Source organism: Podarcis tiliguerta (assembly GCF_965153285.1).
Source record: "Podarcis tiliguerta genome assembly, chromosome: 4".
In the NCBI taxonomy this organism is placed as follows: Eukaryota; Metazoa; Chordata; class Lepidosauria; order Squamata; family Lacertidae; genus Podarcis; species Podarcis tiliguerta.
The window spans coordinates 32,862,282-32,887,781 of NC_139537.1; the positions used below are offsets into that span (position 1 = coordinate 32,862,282).

At 42.2% G+C, this 25,500-nt stretch overlaps 3 protein-coding genes across 8 annotated transcripts in view; 2 read left to right on the forward strand and 1 right to left on the reverse strand.

The window, feature by feature from the left end:
• FILIP1L (filamin A interacting protein 1 like) overlaps positions 1 to 15,232 on the forward strand; it is a 182,625-nt gene extending 167,393 nt beyond the window's left edge. For all 3 annotated transcript variants that reach the window (XM_083438287.1, XM_083438288.1, XM_083438289.1), the window contains 2 exons: positions 345 to 3,111; positions 14,029 to 15,232. In XM_083438287.1, coding sequence (XP_083294413.1) covers positions 345 to 3,111; positions 14,029 to 14,217 — 2,956 coding nt within the window. In that variant the 3' untranslated portion in view covers positions 14,218 to 15,232. The remainder of the gene's footprint in view (positions 1 to 344; positions 3,112 to 14,028) is intronic.
• The window catches only part of CMSS1 (cms1 ribosomal small subunit homolog), a 177,411-nt gene extending 157,632 nt beyond the window's left edge, over positions 1 to 19,779 (reverse strand). Inside the window, exon 1 of the mRNA XM_083438487.1 lies at positions 19,551 to 19,779. Coding sequence (XP_083294613.1) covers positions 19,551 to 19,611 — 61 coding nt within the window. The 5' untranslated portion in view covers positions 19,612 to 19,779. The remainder of the gene's footprint in view (positions 1 to 19,550) is intronic.
• Positions 19,780 to 20,518: 739 nt separating this feature from the next.
• Positions 20,519 to 25,500, forward strand: part of TBC1D23 (TBC1 domain family member 23) — a 31,987-nt gene continuing 27,005 nt past the window's right edge. For 3 of the 4 annotated variants that reach the window (XR_014510723.1, XR_014510724.1, XM_083438877.1), the window contains exon 1: positions 20,519 to 20,679. Coding sequence is in view for 1 of the 4 variants with exons in the window: in XM_083438877.1 (XP_083295003.1) it covers positions 20,534 to 20,679 (146 nt within the window). In the remaining 3 variants the exon portion in view is untranslated. The remainder of the gene's footprint in view (positions 20,680 to 25,500) is intronic. The other variant, XR_014510725.1, reaches the window with a different exon arrangement.

The following is a 25,500-nucleotide window of genomic DNA, read 5'->3' on the forward strand; positions in this document are numbered from 1 at the left end:
AATATGCCCATAAAATGGTAATTACAAGGCAGAAGATAACATGAAATTACAAGATGCACTCTACCTTCTACCTCCTTCCTAGCCTAGGGCACTATATAATCCATATTAGCATCCACACCAAAGGAAGAAGAGAAGGAGTTATGGAAGCGGATACCTTTGAACAAGTTAAAATTACAACTGCGGGAAATGTATATCTGTTCAAGAAATATTATTTTATCTGTTCAAATGTTTTCTAAAAGAAAGGATTTCATATTTTCTAAAACAGCACTTCATTTCTCAAGTACATATCTGAAACACTATCACAAAATTAATTTTGATTTTTTATTTTATTTTTTGCCTTTCAGATTGAAAAAGCTTATTGACCAAGACGCAGCCTATCAGGCAAAAAAAGAAAAGGAAAACAGCAAGAAAATAAACAAATTGAAGGAGGAGCTGACAAAACTCAAAACATTTGCGTTAATGGTCGTGGATGAACAGCAAAGACTCACAGAACAGCTAAGCCTGCAAAGCCAGAAGATCCAAGACTTGACCATCACTGCGGAACAAGCTCATGAGAAACTCTCCACTGCAGAAGCAAAAGCTCAAGAAGAGGAACAGAAAGCTCTCCGGCTGGAAGCAGAACTTCAGGCGCAGTCCTGTAAGGCCTGCCAAGAACAGGAGGTCGCCATGGCCAAACTAACCAACGAAGAGAGCCAGAACCGCCAGCTCCGCTTAAAATTAACAGCTCTCAGTCGGCAAATTGATGAACTTGAGGAGACTAATAAGTCATTGCGGAAGGCGGAAGAAGAACTGCAGGACCTGAGAGAGAAAATGAACAGAGGGGAATGTGGAAATTCTACCCTTATGTCTGAAGTGGAAGAACTAAGGAAAAGAGTACTGGAGATGGAAGGGAAGGACGAAGAACTCATAAAAATGGAAGAACAGTGCAGGGAGCTTCACAAGAAGCTAGAAAAAGAAGCATCCCAGAGTAAGAACTTCAAAGCAGAAGTTGATAAGCTCAACAAGAGAATAATGGAGCTTGAGAAACTGGAGGATGCTTTCAGCAAGAGCAAGCAGGAATGCTACTCTTTGAAATGCAACCTTGAAAAAGAAAAAATGTTAACAAAGCAGCTGTCGCAGGAACTGGATGGCTTAAAAGCCCGCATAGGAGAGCTTGAAGTAATTGAAAGCAAATTGGAAAAAACAGAGCTCACACTTAAGGAGGATTTGACTAAACTGAAATCATTAACGGTCATGCTTGTAGATGAGAGGAAAACAATGAATGAGAAAATAAAACAAACGGAAGAAAAACTACAAACTGCAAATACACAACTTCAGCTGGAACAAAAAAAAGTTATGTCAGTCACCGAAAAACTAATTGAAGAAAGCAAGAAGGCATTAAAATCTAAAACTGATGCAGAGGAAAAAATGTCCCATCTCACAAGAGACAGGGATGAGTTGAAAAACAAACTAAAAGCAGAGGAAGAGAAAGGAAGTGATCTCTCCTCCAAAATGAACCTGCTAAGGAAAAAGCTTCAGTCCTTAGAAGCCATTGAAAAGGAGTTTCTTAAAAATAAACTTAAGGAAACTACCAAGCCTAGCCCATCTTTGCAGCAAGAAAACAACAAGATTAAAGAACTAGCCCAGGAAATTGAGAGGCTCAAGCACAAACTTAAAGAAATGAAAGCCATAGAAGATGATCTCATGAAAACAGAGGACGAATTTGAATCTTTAGAACGCAGATATATCAATGAACAAGACAAAGCCAGATTCCTATCAGAGGAACTTGATGTTGTGAAAAGAGAATTGGCTCGGTATAAGTTAGCAGAGAAGACGGAATGCAACCACGAACAGAGATTATTCAGGAAACTCAAGGAAGAAGCAGCCAAGTCAGGACACCTTTCAAGGGAAGTAGATGCACTGAAGGAGAAAATTCATGAGTACATGGCAACAGAAGATTTAATATGTCATCTAAGGGAAGACCATACAATCCTGCAGAAGAAACTCACTCACCAAGAAAACAAAAACAAAGAATTGGGAAGAGAAATGGAAATCCTTACTAAAGAACTAGAGAGGTATCGGCGTTTCAGTAAGAGCCTCAGACCAAGTCTCAACGGAAGGAGAATTTCCGACTTGCAAGTTCTCTCTAAGGAAGTTCAAACAGAACCAGCAGACAATGAACCACCTGATTACAAGAGTCTAGTTCCTTTGGAACGGGCTGTCATAAATGGACATTTATACGAAGAGAGTGACAATGAAGAAGACGACGACAACAACGATGATGAGCAAACAATATCCTTCAAGTACAATGCCGCTGTTGCAAATGCAGTAAACAATAGTAAACTTTGGATACCGTGGATGAAGTCCAAAGAAAGCCATATCCAAAATGGAAAAGTTCTCACCAAGCAGAATGGAAACTGCATTCAGCCTGGAAATTTGGTTCTAAGCCATACACCAGGCCAGCCTCTTCATATAAAAGTTACTCCTGACCATGGTCAAAACACAGCTACCCTTGAAATAACAAGCCCTACTACAGAGAGTTCCCACTCTTTTACAAGCACAGCTGTGATACCCAACTGTGGCACACCAAAGCAAAGAATAACCATAATTAAAAATGGGTCTTTAACGCCTATAAAATCTAAAGTAGCTGATGGTTATACAAGTCCAGAGCAAGCCGTGCCACCACTTACTGTGTCTGCCTTTGCTAGATCTCAAACACCTGAATCATGTGGCTCAGTAACTCCTGACAGGACAATGTCCCCTCTGGCTCTTACAAGTTCTTCAAGTTCCCCGGAGCAGGTACTTTCACCAGAGCCTCTGGAAACTGGTGACAAGCATGCTATCTTTAGAGTATCCCCTGAAAGGCAGTCGTCCTGGCAGTTTCAAAGATCTAACAGTTCTGGTTCTAGTGTGATAACTACTGAAGATAATAAAATACATATTCACTTAGGAAGCCCTTACGTGCAAGCTATTCCCAATTCAGCAAAAAACATTAGCCCTTGCACCACAGCGCAGGATAGCAGAAGTCCAGCGTTAGCTAACGGAACGCCAACTAAAGCTATCAACAAAATCACCAGCAGCATCACTATTACACCAACAGCCACTCCTATCTCACGGCAATCACAAATTACAGTAAGTAATGTGTATAACTGACCCTCCCTCGCTGTGTTGACTTACTTACTTACTTACCACCAATACAAACTTATACTCTCCATCCTGGCAAGAAAGATTTGGGACTATTTTAATTAGAACTTTGTGAGATTTCCTTGCATGTGGTCCAACAACAGCATACAGAACTAACATGAAGATCCGTCTCTTTAAACATATATAAAGTGTGCACTTACTGTATTACCTGTTCATTTAAATAACTTTTTGTAAGACACTTAAGACTTGCACCTGTATAAATGCATCTTTGTGTATTGACGTTTTCAATAACTGACATTATTTCTTGACTGCAACTTTTTGGGTGAAATATTTTAACATTACAAAACAGTAAATAATTGTGTTTTTTAACCACTGCCTGCAGAAATCATTTCGTTTTTGTTCCTCTGTATGTGAATTTTTGCACGTAAAACAGTTTGAGTTTAATCTTTAGACAGCGTGTTGATTTTCGTTCACTACCTTATTCATTCCCTGATTTTTCTATTACTATACAGATCAGTACTTTCTGATCAAATAGCATACAAAATTGCATGTACTTTAAAATAATGATGCATGAAATTACATGAGACCCCAGAGTAGCATAGTGGTAAAGAGAATGAGTCGAGAGCCAGAAAGTGGCTGAGGTGAGATCTGAGCCAGCAATGAGCTCTCTGGGTAGAATTAAGAGAAACCGCTATCACTAATTTTCAGGATTGAAGAGAATATGTGCAAAATGCTTTCAGCACTTGGGATAGCACTATATCAATTCAAAGCAAGCAAGTAAAAATATTTCAAAGCAAGCAAGTAAAAATATTTCAAAGCAAGCAAGGATAAACATTTGTGGAAAATGTAATCTGGTAGTTCTCTCCCCCCCCCCCCCCAGTAATGCAAACTGGATCATGGGAATTATACTCCCAACTTCTTTAAGCCAGTTATTTCTCTCCCCTACCCACACACTTTGAATATGGGGATCTACTTTACAGCAAGTCAAAATATTCATCGAGCCTAGCATTCCTTACTCTGACTGGCAGCAGCTCTCCAGGATCTCAGGCAGACGTCATGTGATCCTATTAACTGGAGATGCCAGGAATTCAACCTGGGAAACTCCTGGATGAACTGCAATAGCTTTGCCACTAACCTGTATCAAATTAGGTACCGCATTTTTCGCCCTATAGGACAGTGTTTCCCAACCTTGGGCCTCCAGCTGTTTTCGAACAACAATTCCCATCATCCCTGACCACTGGTCTTGCTAGCTGAGGATTATGGGAGTTGTAGTCCAAAAACAGCTGGAGGCCCAAGGTTGGGAAATGCTGCTATAGGACACACTTTTCCCCCTCCAAAAATGAAGGGGAAATGTGTGTGCGTCCTATGGGGCGAATGCAGGCTCCTTGGCTTCAGCGATAGCAACGCGAAGCCTCCGAAGCCTGTGCTCTGGAGGCTTCGCGTTGCTTTCGCTGAAGCCAGGAGAGTCTGCTCTTTGAGGCTGGCGGTGGGGGAAAGCAGCGCTCCCTCCTCCCTCCTGTGGGCTTTTGCGGGAGATGGGGGAATTCCCCCACCTCCCGCAAAAGCAGGCAAAAGCCGCACACTCTTTAAAGGCTGCACGGCTTCTGCTGGCTTTTCTACGGGGGGGGGGAGAATCCGCAGGAACCGCGCACCCTTTAAAGAATGCGCCACTCTTGGGGGCTTTTCCCCGAAGGGACTGACTGGCTGTTTCAGTCCCTTCTCCCTCCTGGTTGAAAAGCCCGCAGGAGTCGCGCGTGGCTCCTGTGGGCTTTTGCGGGAGGTGGGGGAATTCCGCCACCTCCTGCAAAAGCAGGGAGAAGGTCTTGGAGTAGTGCACAGGTTGCGTGCAGCCTGTCCGCTGCTCCCAGAGCTGCGGGGGGGGGGGTCATATTTTTCCCCTTGATTTCCCCCCCTGAAAACTAGGTGCGCCCTATGGGCCGGTGCGCCCTATAGGGCGAAAAATATGGTAGTGAACACAGGGGAAAAAATTGCCACTACATCTAATTCTGACAGAGAATATTCAATGAATACCAAGGCCGTGTAAAAATGTAGCCCAAGTTCTGTTAAGGATAACAGATGCCTGTACTATGGGATAAACTATAAAATTTGTCCTTAACTTTGGGTGCATTCACAAATATTTCACTGCAAACACACACACCAGCGTTGTACCAAGTACCCAGCAGATTTTTGCTCCTACAAACATGCAAATATGATTCCAACACTACCTCCCTTTTTAACATGACCACTTCATTAAAGAAAGGAAAATCAGCAAATGTTTTAAGTGTTATAAATAAATTGAGACATATAAATTCATTCATTTAAAAATACATTTCTTCCACCTTTCCATATGTATGTTGTAGGTAGCTCTCAGAAAGACAAAAGCAAATATCAACACAACATTAAAATCTAATACAAAGAACATGAGCATAATCCACAATGGCACAACAACCTGCTGTCCACAGACTGCTGTTGTTCAGTCAAATGCCCAACAAGACAGCAGAACAAGTTTATTCAAACATGAAACACAACTTTTTCAAATGGGAACTTAGTGAAACAGAAGGTGGCCATTTAAACTCCCTGGAGAATGCATTCCAAATATAGGGACCATCACTGAAGAAGCCCCACTTCCATTTGCCACTCACCTAATCCCTGAAGGTGGGGGCACTGGCTAATGGTGAACTCAAAAAAGCCAGATTCATGTAGAAACAGGTGACCCTGTAAGGCAGGAGGGGAACTGGAACTGTCTAGTGGGCCTGGCTGTTCTCTCCTCTGGCCCTAACATACCAGGTTAGACAGGTGGGTGAAACTGGCCATCTGTCAATCACCTCCCAATGATCTCAGGTGACATTTTTTGCCCGCAGACATTTGACAGAGCACTTGGCAAAACATTTCACGAAACAGCACTTTGCAAGTCATAAATTGGAATATCTATAAGTTGGTACTCCAGTGTGCATGTAACTCTAAACCATAGTTAACAATTAACTATGGTTTAATATGAATGAGCAGTGTGCTGGTGCATGGTGCTGGTGCATGGTGCTGTGTACAGAGGAAGGCAACCAAAATGGTCAAAGGCCTGGAAACAATGCCTTATGAGGAACGGCTAAGGGAGCTGGGCATGTTTAGCCTGGAGAAGAGGAGGTTAAGGGGTGATATGATAGCCATGTTCAAATATATTAAAGGATGTCACATAGAGGAGGGAGAAAGGTTGTTTTCTGCTGCTCCAGAGAAGCGGACACGGAGCAATGGATACAAACTACAAGAAAGAAGATTCCACCTAAACATTAGGAAGAACTTCCTGACAGTAAGAGCTGTTCGACAGTGGAATTTGCTGCCAAGGAGTGTGGTGGAGTCTCCTTCTTTGGAGGTCTTTAAGCAGAGGCTTGACAACCATATGTCAGGAGTGCTCTGATGGTGTTTCCTGCTTGGCAGGGGGTTGGACTCGATGACCCTTGTGGTCTCTTCCAACTCTATGATTCTATGATTCTATGATTCTATGATTCTAAGACCTGACAATCAGCTGACTAGGGGTGCTCACAAACCTATTTTTGGCTGAGCCAGTTTTGTTACCTGTCCCATGCTGGATGCCCTATATGACATCAGGTGTAGGGCACGGCTTGGCCAGAACTATCCCCTAGGCCATATGAGGAGGCCTGGTGGGACTATTTAGGCCCATGAGCCTGAGGTTCCCCACGCCTGCTGTAAGGCAAAGGCATATCCAAGATCCAAGTCATAAATTGGAATATCTATAAGTTGGTACTCCAGTGTGCATGTAACTCTAAACCATAGTTAACAATTAACTATGGTTTAATATGAATGAGCAGTGTGCTGGTGCATGGTGCTGATTAGTGCATGCTTCGCTCCGCCTCCAATCCTATCTCTGATGCAACTGTGGAAAAGACGCTATAAAGGCTGGCTTGGTGTTAGATGTTAACCATTGCTCCTAGTTCCCCCACCCCACCTCCCCAAGCAAACCATAAGGAGTCAGCCAATAACAAATAGTGGCTTCTGTTCATGGTTTGGTTAAACTGTTCAGTCTCATTAAACCATATGTACTTTTAAATTATGGTTTAATGTATGACTCAGACCAAAATGTTACAATTTCCGTGGTAAAATAAAGTGATAAATTAAAGGTGCAGTTAAGGGGGGGGGGGAGCTTTTACAGATGTTTAATCTAAAGTACGAGAAGAGAGCCTACTGAAATTAAGGTAATCGTGTTCATGACCTGCAGCCTTCATAGGTATTGCTCATATTTTCCAAGCAAAAGGTATGTGCATCAGCAATCACATTGGAACAGTTATATTTAAAACAGGTGTGAATGGTGGAATAAGAGGTATTTTGAGAGGTAAGCAAGCTTGTGATGTTGTATTAACACACAAATTCACATTAAATACCAATATTCTTAAACATCTCAGTATCTTCTACACTTACAGTGCAATCCTATATATATCTACCTAGGAGTAAGCCCCACTGAGTTCAACAGGTGCATAGGAGTGCTCCCCCAGGTTCATAAGAGTGCAGCCTTAGTTATTCTGGTTTGATATTACAAAATAAAGTAAACTGTATTTCAGATTGCTTTATCAGCTGCATTTAAGTCTTTAAGACATAGATCGCCATCTAGAGAAATTTAGACACACCTTAAATTCTGCTGAAATCCATGGAAATTCACACTGATTACTTTCTCTGGATTACAATTATTATGATTATTATGAAGAGGTGTTTTTAAAAGCTGAGAAAGTTAACTATTAGAAGAACAGCAGCACAGTTGCTGAACTATTTATTTAGTTTGCAAGACTATATCAGAAATAATGTGCATTCAACAGAGACAAGATTTAAAAGATAAGTGGATCCTATCAGGAAATAGCAGGCCAAAAAATAACCAGGGATCCAATAAAGCCTTGCTTTGGATGAACTTTTAAGGTATCGACTATAACTATGCGAGAAAAAGAAATTGAACTGAACTAAACACACAAAACATGATTTGCAAATGAATAGTTTGCCAATTTGACAAACAAAACTACCAAATAGATGTTTGGTTTTTTGAAGGTACCGTATTTTTCGCTCTATAAGACGCACCAGACCACAAGACGCACCTAGTTTTTAGAGGAGGAAAACAAGAAAAAAAATATTCTGAATCTCAGAAGCCAGAACAGCAAGAGGGATTGCTGCGCAGTGAAAGCAGCAATCCCTCTTGCTGTTCTGGCTTCTGGGATAACTGCACAGCCTGCATTTGCACCATAAGACGCACACAGATTTCCCCTTACTTTTTAGGAGGAAAAAAGTGAGTCTTATAGAGCAAAAAATACGGTAAATAACCCAAGGTAAACCTAGGATGCAGTCCATAAAACTACCCTATCAATCGACTGAAAGAGCTGGTTTCACTTTTCAAAAAAACCAAGTCCTATTCCACACAACTGCCTAATCTGCCAGGATGGAATACAGGGTGTACAAATGATCTAACAAAGGAAGATGCAAACAAACTACATATACAAATGCAGACAAGCAAAGAGGCATTATTTTTAAACTGGGGCAGAGCAAGCATTGTAACACACCTTATTTAAAATGTCAGCCAAAGGGGGAGGCATTGCACCCATGCATTCCAGATAGGATTCAGATACAAAACACAAGTTTGTGTTTTTGACCCAGGTATCTGACTACAGGTATTTGAAGCATATTATTAAATCTGTTTTAGTATGGTGGTCAGCTTGGCCCACATAACATACAAATAATGCAAGAACTGCATACTTGTAATCCTGGTCTTTATAGATCAGAGCCCCAATTTAACAGGAGAAATTTATTAGGCATGTGAGGCAAATTTCTGGGTTTAAGCGTTGCACCTCAGGGAACACTCCTCAAGATAAGCATATGCAGTGGAACAAATAGCTACCTTTCATAGGAACAATAGAACAACAACAACAACAACAACAACAACAACAACAACAACAACTCTATTGCTTCTACACAGCAGAACTACATGCACATCAACAAAAGAGCTTTCATGTGCATGCACATTTCTTCAGATACCAAGAAGTGTGCATGCACACGAAAGCTCATACCAATAACAAACTTAGTTGGTGTCTAAGGTGCTACTGGACGGAATTTTTTAATTTTGTTTCAACTACGGCAGACCAACACGGCTACCTACCTGTAACTAGAATCAAGAAAAGAGTTAGGTGTAGATAATAAATGACCAAGCCACATGCAACAGCAGCTACTTAGACAATACAGAAAGACTGGCTGAGAACATCCTATTAAAGCATTCTATATCATTACAATGATTAAAAGGATCACCTGGACTAATTATCAGTAACTCAACTGAAGGCAATCTAATTTGATTTGATTTATTAAAAAAAGATCAAAAGGAGAGACAAGACAGTAAAGTTTCTGCAAAGTTCTAAAGGTTGGCTATCTACTTCAAGCTCTGCTTGGCTCATTTAATAATGCCAAGCCACAACTCTCTTTAATCATTGCTAGAAACCTGCATATGCTACTGACGTGCATGTAATTTATAGTGATTTGAAAAGGACTTACTCATGAGGAAAAATATCTATAGGCTCACAGCTCAACAGAATAAAAGACCTCTACTTCTATTCCAAACTCCAATTCTATGCCAAATAACATGTTAAAAAAGAAAAACCTATCATAATATTACTATAACGGGTTGGCAACCGATTATGCCAACTGCCCCTAAGGTTCCTCTGCTTTTCACTTAAATATAGGGTTTCTTTCTAAATGCTTCAAATGGTAACCACATCCTGTGAGATTAAGCAATTCTATACTGAACCCACATTAAATTAAACAACCTATAATGCAAACTTTAGAAATCCTTGGGTGATCAGTTGCATCATAAAGGGCAACATGAACAAGTTTAAAATCATGCATTTGCCCATTATTTCCCTGAGGCTATCCTAACTGAATGCTGTAACTGAAAACAGCAAAAATCTAAGACTATTTAGCTCATATTGTGCACCACCCAGGCAAGTACTGCTTTTGTGGATCAGACCAAATATACTTCTAGGGTGACGCTCCATCTCCTACAGTGGCCAGCTATGTATTGCCTCCACTACTGGAGATGGCATGTTTCGAGTCACGAGTGAAGAGAGTGCTGTTGAATTCAGGTCCTGCTTGCAGGACTCCTATAGACATCTGGCTGACCACTGAGGGAACAGGATGCTAGACGAGATGGGCCTCTGACCAGATCTTAAAAAGGTTCTTCTTACATTATTATGCCACTGGTGAGCTCACAAAGAGAACTAGAGAAAAAGCCGTTTATAGCTTGTTCCCAGCCTTTGACATAAGTTTAGCAGCGAAGACCTAAAAATATTGTGCTAGGAAAAAGAGAAGGGCCGAAGCAGGATAAAAGTGACCTTCCTTTCCTTGGCACTCCCAGTTCCTTTGCCTCAGTCTGGTCAGTGGGCTCATCTGCCGGCCAACTCCAAGAAACAGATACTAAACCCAGTGGTTGTCACTGACAGGCTGCTTCCCTAAGTGGTTCTTTCTAAGGCCACAACACAGAAAGACCTGGCACATATACATTCAACATTTTAAAAGGGGGCTGTAATCTATCTACAAAAGCGGAAAACATGAGAACATTTTACTTCCCACTAATGTCAATGGCAACAATCATCACTTGTTCAGCATTATTCCACTGAAATCAGCTGAACCCAGAAGCTTAGCTTGTGACCACCCTTGGTATTTACAAATGAATGGGAACTTTTTATATCAGGTATGACAGTTAGGTTTCTGTCTCTAACCAATACGGCCTTATGGATCTTATATACCTGGAGATAAGCATCCTTGCGGTAAACAATGCCAGATTTGAGAATTGTATCAGGTGCAACTTCACAGATGAAGTGTCCTTAGAAGGCAGGGGTGAGGGATCTGGTGCCCTTCAGATATTATTAGATGCCTGCTCTCATCATCCCCAGCCAGCATGACCAATGGTCTGAGATGATTTTTTATTTGTTTCAAGTTTGTGGACTGCTTTTGATCAAGGGGTCTAGAAGGTTGCAACACAAGAACAGGCTTTTTCTGTGGTGGCTCCCCACTTGTGGAATGCTCTCCCCAGGGAGGCTGATCTGGCAATTTCCTTACATATTTTTAGGTGCCAGGCAAAAACATTTCTCTTCTCCCAGGCCTTTGTTTATTTAGCCAATCAATGGCCTTTTGAACTGGGAGAGAGGTATTGTTTTTGTTGTGACTATGTCATGCATTTGTGTTTTTATATTGTAAACTGCCCTGTGATCCTTGGATGAAGAGCAATATAGAAATTTAATATAGAATATTATAGAAACAACATCAAGAAGATGATCCTAAGTACCTGAAGTTCTGCTACCTCATAGAATCATAAAAGTGTAGAATTGGAAAGGACCCTGAGGGTCATCTAACTTAACTCTGCAATTCAGGAATCTCAACTAAAGAATCCATGACATGTGGCCATCCAACCTCTGCATAAAAACATCCAATGAAGAAGAGACCACAACCTGCAGAGGGAGTTGGTTCCACTGTCAAACAGCTCTTACCGTCAGAAAGTTCCTCCTGATCTTTAGTAGGAATCTCCTTTCTTGTAACTTGAATCCATTAGTTTGGGTCCTACCCTCCGTAGCAGGAGAAAACAAGCTTGCATATTTGTATGTGTGTGTATATACATATATCACTTTTATTGTACGAAACATGCTTCACAATCCTGATTTCACCAAGCTACGTAAGCCCTGTGAAACAAGGTACTGTATTAATTTGTACTGCAGACATGAAAAATTTAAGCTGACACACAGGGGCAGTTGCCAAAGAACTCCAAGGCTAAACTGGTATTTGCACGTGGGTTTCTTTGGCTATATGTATTGCCAAAGAGGAATTAGAAGCATTTGGAAAGCTTACAGGAAAGATGATGAGTCCTAGGAACTAATCAGGAATACTTCCTAAGTAGAACTGGACTCAGCAATTCAGGCAGAAGCATTAAAAAATAACAGAAACAGTCCAGCCCATTTTTTCCAGGCTCTCTCATATACGAAAGAATTGTATTCTCAGCATATCAGGTCTTCTGCCCAGGTGGGGGATAAATACCCATTGGTATGAAGGGAACTTGACTACATCACACTCAGCAGACTATAAATGGAACAGAAATTAAGCAATTGCACCCTCTGCAGGCCAAACCTTATCAGTTCAACATCATATACACACAAATTCCGTTCAACAGTTACCTGTAATTTTTCCAAGAGGGGATGCATGTGCTCAATCAGACATCAGATTGATGCATACACATGCAAGGCTGGTCCAAGCGGGCCTTCTGCCCACATAATAAATTAGGTAAAACAAATCAGACAGGTGTCAACCTGGGGAGTAAAGTACCCCAGTAGGCAATGTTCAGCTTCCATTGGTCTCTCATGTTTGTAGCCTCTAAGCGCCATATTTGTTTGCATTTTCAGATTGCCAGCCACACTCTTTATCCTTTCCAGCTGATCAGCAGGATAAAAGCCTTCCTTTCAGAATTAGTCTTTCTGAACATCTCTCTCTTGGTTGCCTTAAAAAAAAATCTCAGTAGACTTTGCAGGTGCAACAGGTGCCCTTGATAGCTGTTTGGAAGCTGCAGCTACTGAACAACATAGTGGCCCACCTGCTGATCGAAGAAGAGCCACAGTACCCAGAATCAGCTGAGCACCCATATTTATTCCAGGACCCTAACCAAAGTGTTAACTTTTGACCTGTGAAGATTTTTACGCTATGTTGATTTGCAATCTCCAAGATCAGTCAATACCTCTGATTATACATTTATTTGGTGTGGTTTTTAGCAGCCAAGTTTAATGGGTTTTGTTTAATGCAGGGATGGGAAACCTGTAGGCTTCTAGTCATCACCTTCTAGTCTTCACCCCGACAATTACCTATGCTGGCTGGAGGCCAACAATATTTAGATGTCCACAGGTTCTCTATCCCTACTTATATTTACCGCAGTCTTGTCATTTCCTTCTTGCCCACCATGAATTGCAGCTGCCTCAAGGCAGCATCAAAGTGGCTACAAGATGGCTTTTTCTTCTAGCCTACTATCTGCACAGCTCCAGAAAGAGGCGCCATTGCCAACTCAAGCCACATGTGTGCCTTTCTTATATTTATTTATTAAAGTATTCATATACCGTCCTCCTACAAAAACATCAGGGCAGTGTATAACAACATAAAGACACTTAAAAACAATACAAAGCAATCTCTAAAATGACTAGCTACTCAGGGTACATTTTAGACAACTGCATAAACCTGTCAACATGAAAAGGTGTTTAAGAGATATCTAAGTCAAAAGCAAGGATGCCTGCCAAATCTTCCCGTGTCTTCTAATTTTACAAAAAGTGAAAACAGCCTAGACACCAAGTCACAAAGTGACCAAATGATCAAAGAAGTGCTGTTCCTGATTAATCCTATTAGACTGTAAATCAGGACATAGAAACTGAACAGAAATAAAGATTTCGTGTCGCTCTCACCCAAAATATGGATGTAATATGGACCCAAAAATATTTCCTTTGCTTTCCCTGATGGTCCCTTTCACAACACATCTTGAGCAATTTGTAAAAACATTTGTCTTGATTATCCACTTGGTTCAGTTAGCTGTGTAACAAAATCTAGAACCCCACTGTTCATAATTTGGTCAAGCAGAATCCCCAGTGATGCTAAAAAAACATGCTTCAGAGTTTGAAAATGGTCATTTATACAAATTATTGAACTTTGCTGCCATCTAGAGACAACGTCCTTCACAGCTCTTACATTCCTATCTAGTATCTTCTTTAAAAACAACCCCAAAACTGTATTATTCCAGCAATTTTAAGTTATATTTCATGCCAATTTGTATGTTTAGTTTACTAAAGAACTGTGCAAACTGCCAGCCTTAACAATTACTTCTATCCCTTTTGTTGTAATCTATCCCAGATTGCTGATGTCTTTCGTCAAGCGATTCCTACGCGGATCCCTAAACCAAAGAATACCAGTGCAACTGTAGTACCAGTGAGGACACCTACTGGGCAGCTCAAGACACCACTCCAGGACAGTAAAGCTGGAAAATCACACATCACCAAAACCATTCCCAGCGTTGTGATTCAAAATGGTGGGAAAAGATAGACTGGCCTGATACGTAATAGAATAATGTCTAACTTTTGAGTGACGAGGATACACCATGCCCATTTTGTCCCCAAGACCTATGCAAGTAAAAGGTAATATAAAAGCATCATACATGGGCAGAAAACATTGACACTGGAATTATAAAGCATCAGGACATGCTTATGAAGTTTCTGTTCTCCACAAAGCAGTGTAACGGTGCTCCATATTCCTGATCTGCACCAAGCAGCACATTAACATATATGCCTCTTAGCACAGAGTGAGAAATGAGGTTTCCAATTAGTTCAGATGTTAGCTCTTGCAAGGTTACTCCACACAGCAGTGAAATTATGTCCATCTACATATGGTCTGTTACTACGTAGATCATTTCACTTGCTTTAACGGTAGCTATAGTTAGAAGGTCACCTGAGAGCATTTTATTCTGGTGAAATGGTGATGGTGTTTCTTAAGGTTGTTTGCATTGCTATGAAACAGAAAAGTCGTATCAAACAGACAGTATACTAAAACTTTAGATATGACCAAGGTAGAGGAAGATGCTGCAAATGGGTAACTGGGAAGCAGACAACCCAGGCCAAATAGCAATGGATGCCTGTCCTGCTCCTTCCACCTACAGAGAACCTGGTGGTATGGCACCAAGAACATACTTCTCCTGCCAGACACCAAAATGGCAGCAGAAGAAACACAAGAGAAGGCTAGAGGGTTTGACATTCAGTACCCTTCCCCAACAGGAAAAAGAGCTGGGGAGCAATGGCACTAGAGAGGCAGAAATGCTGTATATGAAGGAAGTGGATTATTTGCAAGGAGACTATGTATTTTAAAAGCGAAGGTGCTGTGTATTTTAATTATTCCCATGTACTTTGTGTGTCGAAGTGTTTAACATAGCAGGTTGAATGAGAAAGTATTTTTTAAATTGACAGCTAATTATTTTAAAGCCAGTACCATTCTTGTGTGTTTGGGTTTGTAAAGCAAGGCCGTGAACATTCTCCTATGTCTCATTATAAAGCTAAATCTTTTCATATGTCAATGTGAAATAATATGCATCACTGAGCCACATTCCTAAGGTGCTATCCAAAGGAGGGAGATGTTACTCTTACAACAATTCCCTAAAAAGCATATGTGAAAAAATTTAAAGGGGGAGGGGGGGGATGCAATAAGTTACCATGTTATTTTGGCTTCTGGTGTCAAATGAGGGTCTCCCATGCCCTAAGTGACTATAAAAGAAGAGTTTTCCCCCTAAGAATTGAGGTGGGACTGTTGAAGGAGGCAGAGGCTGCTTCTGAAGGAGATGAGAGTCAACCCTCTCCCAGGCATGTGTGCCTGAGTGAGGACACTGGTGGAGGAAGAGGGGGGCGGGGGGAGCACACCGCCCCCAGCAGTGTGATCCCGGTGGGGTGCCATCGCAGCTGCCCCCCACCTGCGCTGGGCGCCATGCCCCCAGGACATGCACCACGCCACTGCGGGCAGTGTGCCACACCCACGGGACATGTGCCAGCCATGCCCCCGCCTGCTCTCCGCCCCCCGGTGCCAGAGCATTAAGCTCCGCCACTGAGAATTGAGTGACAAACACCAAACACCCCTACCATTCAGCGCAATGTAATTATGAACAGTGTAGTATAGATACAATACTGGAATACCTGCATAAGATAGAGGTGCCTGTTGCATTTTGTTATTTCACTCAGAGACCTGCAGAGTTTATTTCTCCCCTTGACACCTTCTAGAGCTAGGATCTCCAACATGGTGCTTGTGGGTATCACAAAGCCCTTAGACACACCACACTTTGGTGCCCACCAAGGTCCCCTGTCCTACCGATTTGTTTTTTAAATTGAAGATTTGTTTGTTTTGGCGGGTGTTGCCTGCTTGGTGTTTTGTCAAACAGGCATTTTGTGGTGCCTATGAGCGTTTATTAGATTTCAAAATGTTTTTCCTAGGCAAATAAGGTTAGGGAACTCTGTATCAGGGCAAAGCTTGTAAACATCTGACCTCCAGACAGGATCATGTCAGAGTTGTGTATAGACATTGAATCTTGTCTAAACACATGAGAGCTGACACTACGTATCCCAACATACAAGTGAAGCCTAACCAGGTCCATGTCAGAACATCAGTTAATGCATACCCTAGTTGTTTGTCTACAATAGTTTTGCAAGTTTTATTTACACCACATGAGATGGGAAAGGATGTCTATTGAACACAAACTATTGTGTTGGACAGGAGAAGCCTATAGACGTCAAACAAGTAAGCATATGAAACAGCTTATAAAATGACACACGTTGCTTGTTTAACAAAAATTATATACCACTTGATCGCAATAAAACCTTAAAACAGTTTACAAAAAAAATACATCATCAATATAAGACCATTAAAAACGGGTATTTCAAAACTTTCAACAGCTAATTAAAATCAAAAACAAACCAAAAAGCAGAATAAAACACATGTAACTTCTACAAATGTCCGGATACACCTGCCTAAACAAAAATGTTTTACGCAGGAGCAGAAAATTTCAGCGAAAGTGTACGTGCCTCCACACAAAAAATGCAATTCATTACACAGCCCTGTAAGAGAAATACAACTTTGGGGAAATGGCACATGGCAAGAAATTGGAGGGGGGGTTATTTGTGTAATAACTAGTAATTGTGCTGAAGAATTTGGGGTAAAAAATGAGGTACACCAGATATTGCTAATGGTGCTATGGGTGCCAGCACAAAATGGCTGCCATAAGCTGCAGTACAAAAAAAAGTGACAGTACTCCATAATGGTGAGTACTGTAATTAAAAAAACCAGGCCGCAGTTATCCTAGGTGCAAACACCCATAGGAGATGGAGTTGCTATGGATCCTGACACCCTAATAGAGTTGGCAGGACAGTAAGGAAGTTTCCCATAGAATCTTAGGCCCAAGATGCTACTGTGAACTCCCTTGGAGATGCCAAGATGGAGAAGCCTCCAGACTCCATTACACTCATCATGGTACCAAGCTCAGGAGCATGACGGAGTTTGGAATAAAACTGACCATAATTCAGGCACAAATATAGCACAAATTAACTCTTTTGCAGAAGGCTCGCTTTGAACCATTCCAGGAAGCTCACCCTCCTCCAGCAGTAACAGAACATTATAGTGTAGTCCACCAAAAACTGGTTATACAGAAAGGCCTTAAGTGAGGGACGCTAGAGGGCAGCATTCATATTGCCAAAAAGCACTCTCTGGCTATAGCTACACAACATGCTCTAATAGTTTTCACAGTTGTTTGTCTCCTCAGAAAAACCTGGGAACTGTTGTTGGAGGAAGGAAGAGATCTGGCATATGGTAGCAAAAAATACTCAGCACCATCACCAAGCTACAACACTCCGGATATTTTGCAGCAGTGCTCAGCAAGGTTTACCTCGCCTGGGCCAGTTCACTCCAGCAGAGATCCCTCTGTGGGCTGGATCGCGCATGCGTGTGATTTCCAGCGTCTGCGTAGACGCAATTTCCAGCGTTGGAGCATGTGCAGGGGCTATTTCCGGCACCCCGAAAGCGAGTCCTCGCCAGTTTAGTGCAGCGTGTGGGGACTCGCCGAGCGGGTGGCTCGGTTCGGGGGTAGCTCATGGGCCGATTAAACGTCCCCGTGGGCCGCTTGTGGCCCATGGGCCTTAGGTTGCCAACCCATTTCACAGAATGAAAAGCAGCCGAAGAAGTATAAGACCAATATATATTTATATGTGGTTCACAGACTCACCAAACTGTAGAGTTGGAAGGGATCACAAAGGAACTACAAAACCCCTGGCCATGGAGGAATCTTTTGCCCAACGTGGGGCTCAAACCCACAACCCTGAGATTTCTTTTTGTAATATATATATTCCTTCTCTGTCTTCGTAAGTGAGAACCCTGGTCTTTTGTTATGTCAAGAAGACCCTCTTCAATATATTAGGCATATATGTATGTAAGCAAAGGCCAGAGATTAGATGCAGGTGATGGGTATGCATGGTCACAATGCAAATGTAACATATATGCCCAATCACACGTACACATTTTACATACTCATTCTTTTCACAGACAAGGATCCCTACACATCAACCAAGTCTCCAGAATGAAACCCAAGAAAGGGGTCAGCCATATGTCCCTGAGAACTGTACCCTCCACCCCCTTTTATATTTATCCCCCTCATAAGCAGCAGTCCTTAAACCCTTAAAGCTTCAAGGCCTTTTCATAAGGGGATCTGCTTCCAGTTTCACTCCTCCTGAAAGGTCACTTCGGCTTTTCATTCGTGCCACCTGTTTCACAGGCTAGTTGGAAGCCAAATTGGTTTCAAAAAGTGCAGTGCGCCCAAGCTCTTTTCCTAAAGGGGCTGAAGGGAGACAAGTCCCTCCTCAGCTCAGCTGAAGAACAAATCCCAGTCAGAAACCTAGCAGGCAGTTTAACACTGTTTATTCATTTGTTTTTAAAATGCATTTTATTGGTTTGGGGCCATTATCCTAACGCCCCACATCTCACCAGGAGGAAAACTCTAGCACAGGCATCCCCAAACTTGGCCCTCAGATGTTTTGGGGCTACAATTCCCATCATCCCTGACCACTGGTCCTGTTAGCTAGGGATGATGGGAGTTGTAGTCCCAAAACATCTGGAGGGTGAGTTTGGGGGTGCCTGCTCTAGCAAAACAGCAGTGAAGAGAGTACAATAAACATGGCTGGATTTAGGTTTGATGAGGCCCTAAGCTACTGAAGGTAATGGGGCCCTTTATATGTCCAGCTGTCCTGTGTCAACAACAAATTGTTGCTGTTTTTTGTGTTGAATATATGCTATATGGTAATTTATGGACCTAATAGGTATCTAAAGCCACTTGCACATAACAAATAGGAGCCTACACAAAACTAAACACTGCTGCTGTATGTAGGTTTTATTTTATTTGTTTTTATCTTATGTTTTTGAAATGTACATCCAGTTGTTTTTTTCCTTTAATTTTTTTTTTGGGGGGGGCAAGAGAGTGGGGCCCTAAGCTATAGCTTGTTTAGCTAATGTGTAAATCCGGCACTAGCCCCATATCTCACCAGGAGGAAAACTCTAGCAGTGAAGGGAGCGCAATAAATCAGAAGTTGGGGCTGGAAAGCGAAGATTTGAGTTGCTTTGCCCAAGTGGAGGCAAAATGTGTAGAGGAGAGAGAGCGAGAAAGGAAAGTCACAGAGTTGGAAGAGACCCTAGACCGAGAGGGTCATCTAGCCCAACCCCCTGCAATGCAGGAATATGAACTGAAACATCCACGACAGGCGGCCAACCAAGCTCTAAGAAGGCCAAAAGAAAGTCTGAGGCAAAGCAAGGCTTTTGCTTTTTGACTTCCTCAGTCACCAGCAAACGCCCCTGCTCGGTACCTGGACTGCTGCCGCTCCCTTCACGTGGTTCCCACCAGGGCTCGTCTAGGGTGTCCCCCATGCTGCAGGTTCTCCGCAGGCCACGCCGCTCCTACCAAGGGCTGAGAAGGGGGAGGAGCGGAGGAAGCCGCCGGCTGGCCCTGCTCCGACCGAGGACGGCGAGGTCCGCCCCGAGGGGCGGGTGTGGGACGGGGCCTCCGCAGGCGTCCCGAGCAACGAGCGCGGCGCCGCCCTCGGGAAGAGGAGGAAGCCTTACTCCGGAGCCGCGTGGTCGTCGCTCCGCCTCCGCGTGCTTTGCTTGTGGATAAGCGGCTTTAGGATGGGGGCGTTTGTGCACGGGGTGCTGGTCCGGAGCGGTAAGGGCTCATAAAAGGGTCCAGTGCCACCCCAAGTTTAATTCAGATTTAGCCTTCTTTGGAAAAATCATGTTGCTTTTTCACACACACACACACCAGCCCTATTGCTGGAGAACCATTTGCAATACAGTATCTCGACAAGCCGTTTACAATGCAAAAGTCAGTTCTCTTTGGAAAGCACCAGTGTCTACATTTCGGGGTTGCATCCTTCTCACAACATCACTAATAGATGGTGCATTGATTGGATAATCGTGTAATACGACTTTTGCTCTAATTGCGATATCTAGTTGTTGCTTTGTTAGCAGTGTTTTATAGGTTGCAATCGTTTCGCTTACGATGTTAATTATACTACATTATTTATGCCGGATGTGTGGTGTTCTGTTCTTATGTTCTTTCACACTTGTTTATTGCTTGTAAGCTGCTTTGGGATTCATTTGAATGAAATATAATGAATAAATAAAATCATGGATACCTCCATAAATATATATTGTTTCCTTATGGGGAAACAGAAGCACTTCTGTCCAGGGACAAAACCAAACACACGAACGAAAAGGGGGGAGAGCTTGCAAAGGGGACTCGGAACCTAAAGGCTGTGCGCCAGTTATTTTATCGTAAGTCTATACGCGAATGCTGCGCTTTACGGCAGCCATGTCGCAAGGAGGAGAGGTTGCGACAGAAAACCTTGGCAATGTCGGCCGCGCTTTACGGCTTCGGTGGTGGGGCACGTCAACAGCTATGGCGGGAGCGGAGGAAGCGCTCCCACCGAGAAGCTGGTGAGTTGGACAATCCATCGGTTAATGGAGTTCTCCGGAGGGTGGGGTGGGCGGACGGGGGTCGCTTTTCCCACCTTCGCGGCCTCTCGTCACAGAAACTGCCCCGCCCGGAATGCCTGTAGGCTCTGGGCAGCCCCAGCCCGGAGCCCCCTAGCCGACCGACTCCAGTCCGCCTGCCGTGGGCAGCTCCCTTCTGCCTCTTCCCTCCGCAAGGGCCGGTGTCTCGAGGGAGCAGGCAGGGCTCTCTGCACCCGCAGCCCCCCATTCCTCTCGGCTTGCCCCTGCTCGCTCCCGATGGAGGAGGAGGACGAGCTGTCAAGTTGGGCTGAAAGCCAAGGCTGGGATCCATCCCCACCCCACCCCTGAAACCCAGGCTCCTTCGAAACAATAATAACAATAATTTATTATTTATACCCCGCCCATCTGGCTGGGTCCCCCCAGCCACTCTGGGCAGCTTCCAACAAAACACTAAAATACAATAACCTATTAAACATTAAAAGCTTCCCTAAACAGGGCTGCCTTAACAGGGCTTCCCTAAACAAGGCGGCATTTCTCAAGGGGGGGCGGGCGAGGTGGGATCTGGGTCTGGGATCGGGTCTATGATCTGTATAACCTGTTATGGCATTAGGTTATCCGGAACGCCCTTCTTTCATGCAGCTTCTCAGCAGCCCTGTGGTTCAGTTTGGGCTGAGAGCTGAGCTGGATCAAGGTCCACCCGGCCAGGTTTACAGCTGAGCACCTTGGACTCTCCTCCCCAACCCCCGGTTGCTACTCTGTATTATAACTGCTGTTCCCCACTAGTAACAGTGGCTGAATGGCGCTCCCTATGCAGAGGCTCCAGTTACTGGATGCTGAGGACATAAACACTATTGGGGGGATGCCCCGTCATCTTCACGCTTCACCTGTGAGCATCTCACATGCTTCTGGTTAGCTGTTGGTGTGACTAGAATAATGTAAAGTTAGCCAGATCTCCATCTCATTCAGCATGGCATTTCTTAAGGGTTCACACTAAAGCTGACTTAACTTTCATTGGGTCTATATGATCCAGGCCAATATGTGTGCCTAACGTATTTTCATTTTAGTTAGTATGGTGTCAGTTGTTTTAAAATCTGACCTGAACATTCATATTCGTGGCAGTTTTCAACTCAGTTTCAGGAAAATGTCTAAGCGAGTTCATCTTTTCTAACTTTAATTTGGAGTGGACTTTTGTTCAAACTTTTTCTTTCTACAAAACTGCTATGATACTAATATACTTGGATCTTTCCCATGTTATCATAGAAGTAACACCCTCTAAATTCAGCTGACCCAGTTTCTGAGTAATAATAATTCTAATTATAATAATTTAGTATTTATATGCCACCCATCTGACTAGGTTGCCCCAGCCACTCTGGGCGGCTTCTAACAAATTAAAACATCAAACATTAAAAACTTCCTTTCAGATGCCTTCTAAAAGTCAGATAGTAGTTTATTTCCTTGACATCTGACAGGAGGACATTCCACAGGACTTATACTCTGCAGCATGACTGGTTGCTTGTTTACTTGGATTAGAGCCTTAGAGAATACACACACACACACACACACACACACACACACCCCTTGCTGTTGTTATGAATAGAATCTGGTCTCACCTGATTGGATAGTACACATAAAAGTGATCTTTAGTTTTTTTCCTTTCACTGAATGATTGTGACTTATATATTTGGTGCATCTTTTGCCTGTGCATAAACAGTTTTGGCTTTAATTAATTTGGCGTTAATTACTGTAAGCTACATATACCATATAGTTTACAGTAATTAACGCCAAATTATCTGTTCTTCTAGATTTCTTTAGGTATGGGAAAATTTACCCCATGTCAAGTTCATTATCCACTGGTGTCAGAATATTCAAGTTGGCTAAATTTGGTGCATGATTACTCTCCTTTATGATTTCTAGTGTGTGGCTGTTTCAAGGAGTTTCTATCTAAAAAGTTAATTTTTAGACTTAAATACTGGACCTTTTGTTTTGCTTTATGTCACAAATGGGGAGTCCAGCTTTCTTTATAATGGGATTGCTTCCAAATTCCAGTCTGGGTTCAAAAAGATTTAAGGTGCAGCCATATACTGAATTAGAGTAGCACTCCATGTGACTTGCAGCAGACCTCAAACTTCACTTATCACAGGTTGCTTCTAGTCAACCTGTTTATTGAACATTCATTCTGATTTATTTGGACAAAGTTTGCAGGGAGGTTGAATGGGGTCTGTTATTTATTAAGCATTTGTCATGTCACAATGTAAATGATGCACTTAGTTATTAGTATCTCTTACTCAGCAATATTAAGCATGTTGCCACTTGTTTATAACATTGTCAAGCGCATTCTGAGATAAAGCCTACAAGTTGTAACTTTACTGTGGCAAAGTTTGTACTAGATGGATGAGACAAGAAATGGGTGTACTGTGTGATATGACGATGAGCAAATGAGTTTGGAAGTTATAACATAAGCAAAGACTGCTGGATAATTCCAAAGGGCATTGTGATGTTGGAAGGTCTTTACAGTCTTTTCTGCTTACTTTTTAACAAACACAGAAGTACATTGGATAAGCGTGGTTCAGAGAGAAGTATTGGGTAGAAGGTGCAAAAACTAATGGTGCTAATGGAAGTCAGGGCTAAGCGCTAGCATACAAAATCTTTTATTCTAGGATCACCTCCAGGATTGAACTTGTCTGTTATGGTCCTGCACTTGTGACTTCCTGGAGATAGACTTCTTAAGTTCTTCATATACATGCAACCCAAAAAGAATATAAGGATCTCTGCTAGAATCCAGAAATTTTATATTCTAGGCACATGTCAGAATTTATGGTTGTCACCAAATTTCTAGCAATATGTGTTTTGGGGAATGTATTGATCCATTGTGGGAGGTCTTGGGAAAATCCTGATTGTTATAAAGACAAAGAGTACCTCATATGGATACTAGCAGTTGTCAAAAACACTTTGGAAATTTTAGCTCATGATCATGTTTCAGAAAATGTACTTGAGTTTCCATGTAGTCTGAGAGAGTGACAGTGGCAGAGTTCTTGAATCTTTGTTTCAGGGAATCAAAATGAAGAGTTTTCCTTTTTTTAAACAACCCAGTCTAAGATTTTTAGGAACTACTCTGCATGGATTGGAGGGAATTAAAATGTCTAGACTCCAGTAGCAGCTTTTTAAGGGTTAGGAGCCTGACTTTTTTCAAGTGTAACATATGGGCTTGGTCCATTTTGCTTAAAGTAGTAACTAGCTCTCTAAAAATCATACTGCGCATTTTGCCTTAATGTGGCCAGTCATGTAGAGATTTCTGTTTGGACAGTAGCCTGCTAGCTTTATCCCAGTGTTGTGCTGGTAATTTGGAACAGAATCATGCCTATTTTTCTTACTCCCTGTCCCCTCGCTAAACACATAAAACATGAAATGGGTATTTAGCAAATATTTTTTAAGTGAGAAATTATGTCAAGAAGAGTTGGGAAATAAGATGTAAAAAGCAGAAGAAAATCATTGTGAAACTGTTAGTGAAAAGGGCATTAAAAGTGTTAGAATGCAGCTTTTACGTGCAACGTTTCCCTGGCCCTCCCCATACAATATTCAACTCCTTCCTTTGGAAATACATTAAATTACTGGAAATATGCAGGAATAAGGAGTCTCACAATAGTACAGTACAGTTTTAAAAGTAAAACGCTCATTCATAGAATACCAAACTACTGCATAATGATAACAACAACAATAGTTGGTGCCATTTTCTTCCTCAAACACATGGATCTTTATCATAATAATTGATGATGGTCCAGCAGAGAGCAACACAAAGCACACATGTAGTAGAATGGAGGATGATGGAAGTTCCTCTTTTACGCACATGAATCAGGCTCACATGGGAGAAACAAACATTAGCGGTGGCCATGAGGAATGCAGGACTGAGAACTGAATAAGGCAGACATGATGAAACGGAAGAGGTGGTTACGCTCCAACCACCTTCAGACTGTGGTAGAGGGAATTTCCAGTGGTAGTTAAGAATGTGTCTGAGCTTCCTTATTGTTGCTAAAATGTGGTTATTAGTACAATGGAACTAACTAAATTCTGTGAGAATTTTCCAAGACTCAATCAAGTTTTTCACATTTGAAGGTAATAATTTCCAAATAATACTGTAGTTTCATTGGCAATCTTAAATTATGGAAGGCACCATAAAGCAAAGGGCTGCTTTTTGAAGGTTGACCCTAACAGAAGAGCAAATTGCTCCTCATATTTGTCTGGGCTTTGGTAAAAGGTGATTGGCAAGCAAGTTCTGGGTGTGAGCCAAAGGAGACCAAATGCGTTGGCACATCAAAGTCAGCGTATAACTTGTTGAACTGGCTGCTGTGCTGTTAACACATGTGTTACTGGAGGAAATACATAGAACAATTGAATCTGAGGTTCTCAGAATGCATGCAATGTTTTTATAACAGGACTCTCTTGAGAATATAGGCTGAAGCAATGAGTGACTATTATTAAGAGAGGAGGGATAAAAAAGCATCATTACATCTCTGAGGAGCATATGAATAAGCGCTTCAGCAGCCTAGGAGGAGATTAATTTTCCAAGGTTCCAGCTGGCTGATCAATGAGTTGTTCCAAAACAGGTGTTCATTACAGTGAAATAATTAAAAGATGAAAGAGATCCTAGTTTGGCTTAGCAAGCAATAATAATAAGTTCATACGCTGCTGAATAAGAACAGCAGGGGAACCATTGCCTTCTCCCAACAGCAAGATAGTACAGTTTATGTTAGTATGATATAGTACAGTATAGTGTATACTAACTTATAAAATCACCCCAAGAGCTCT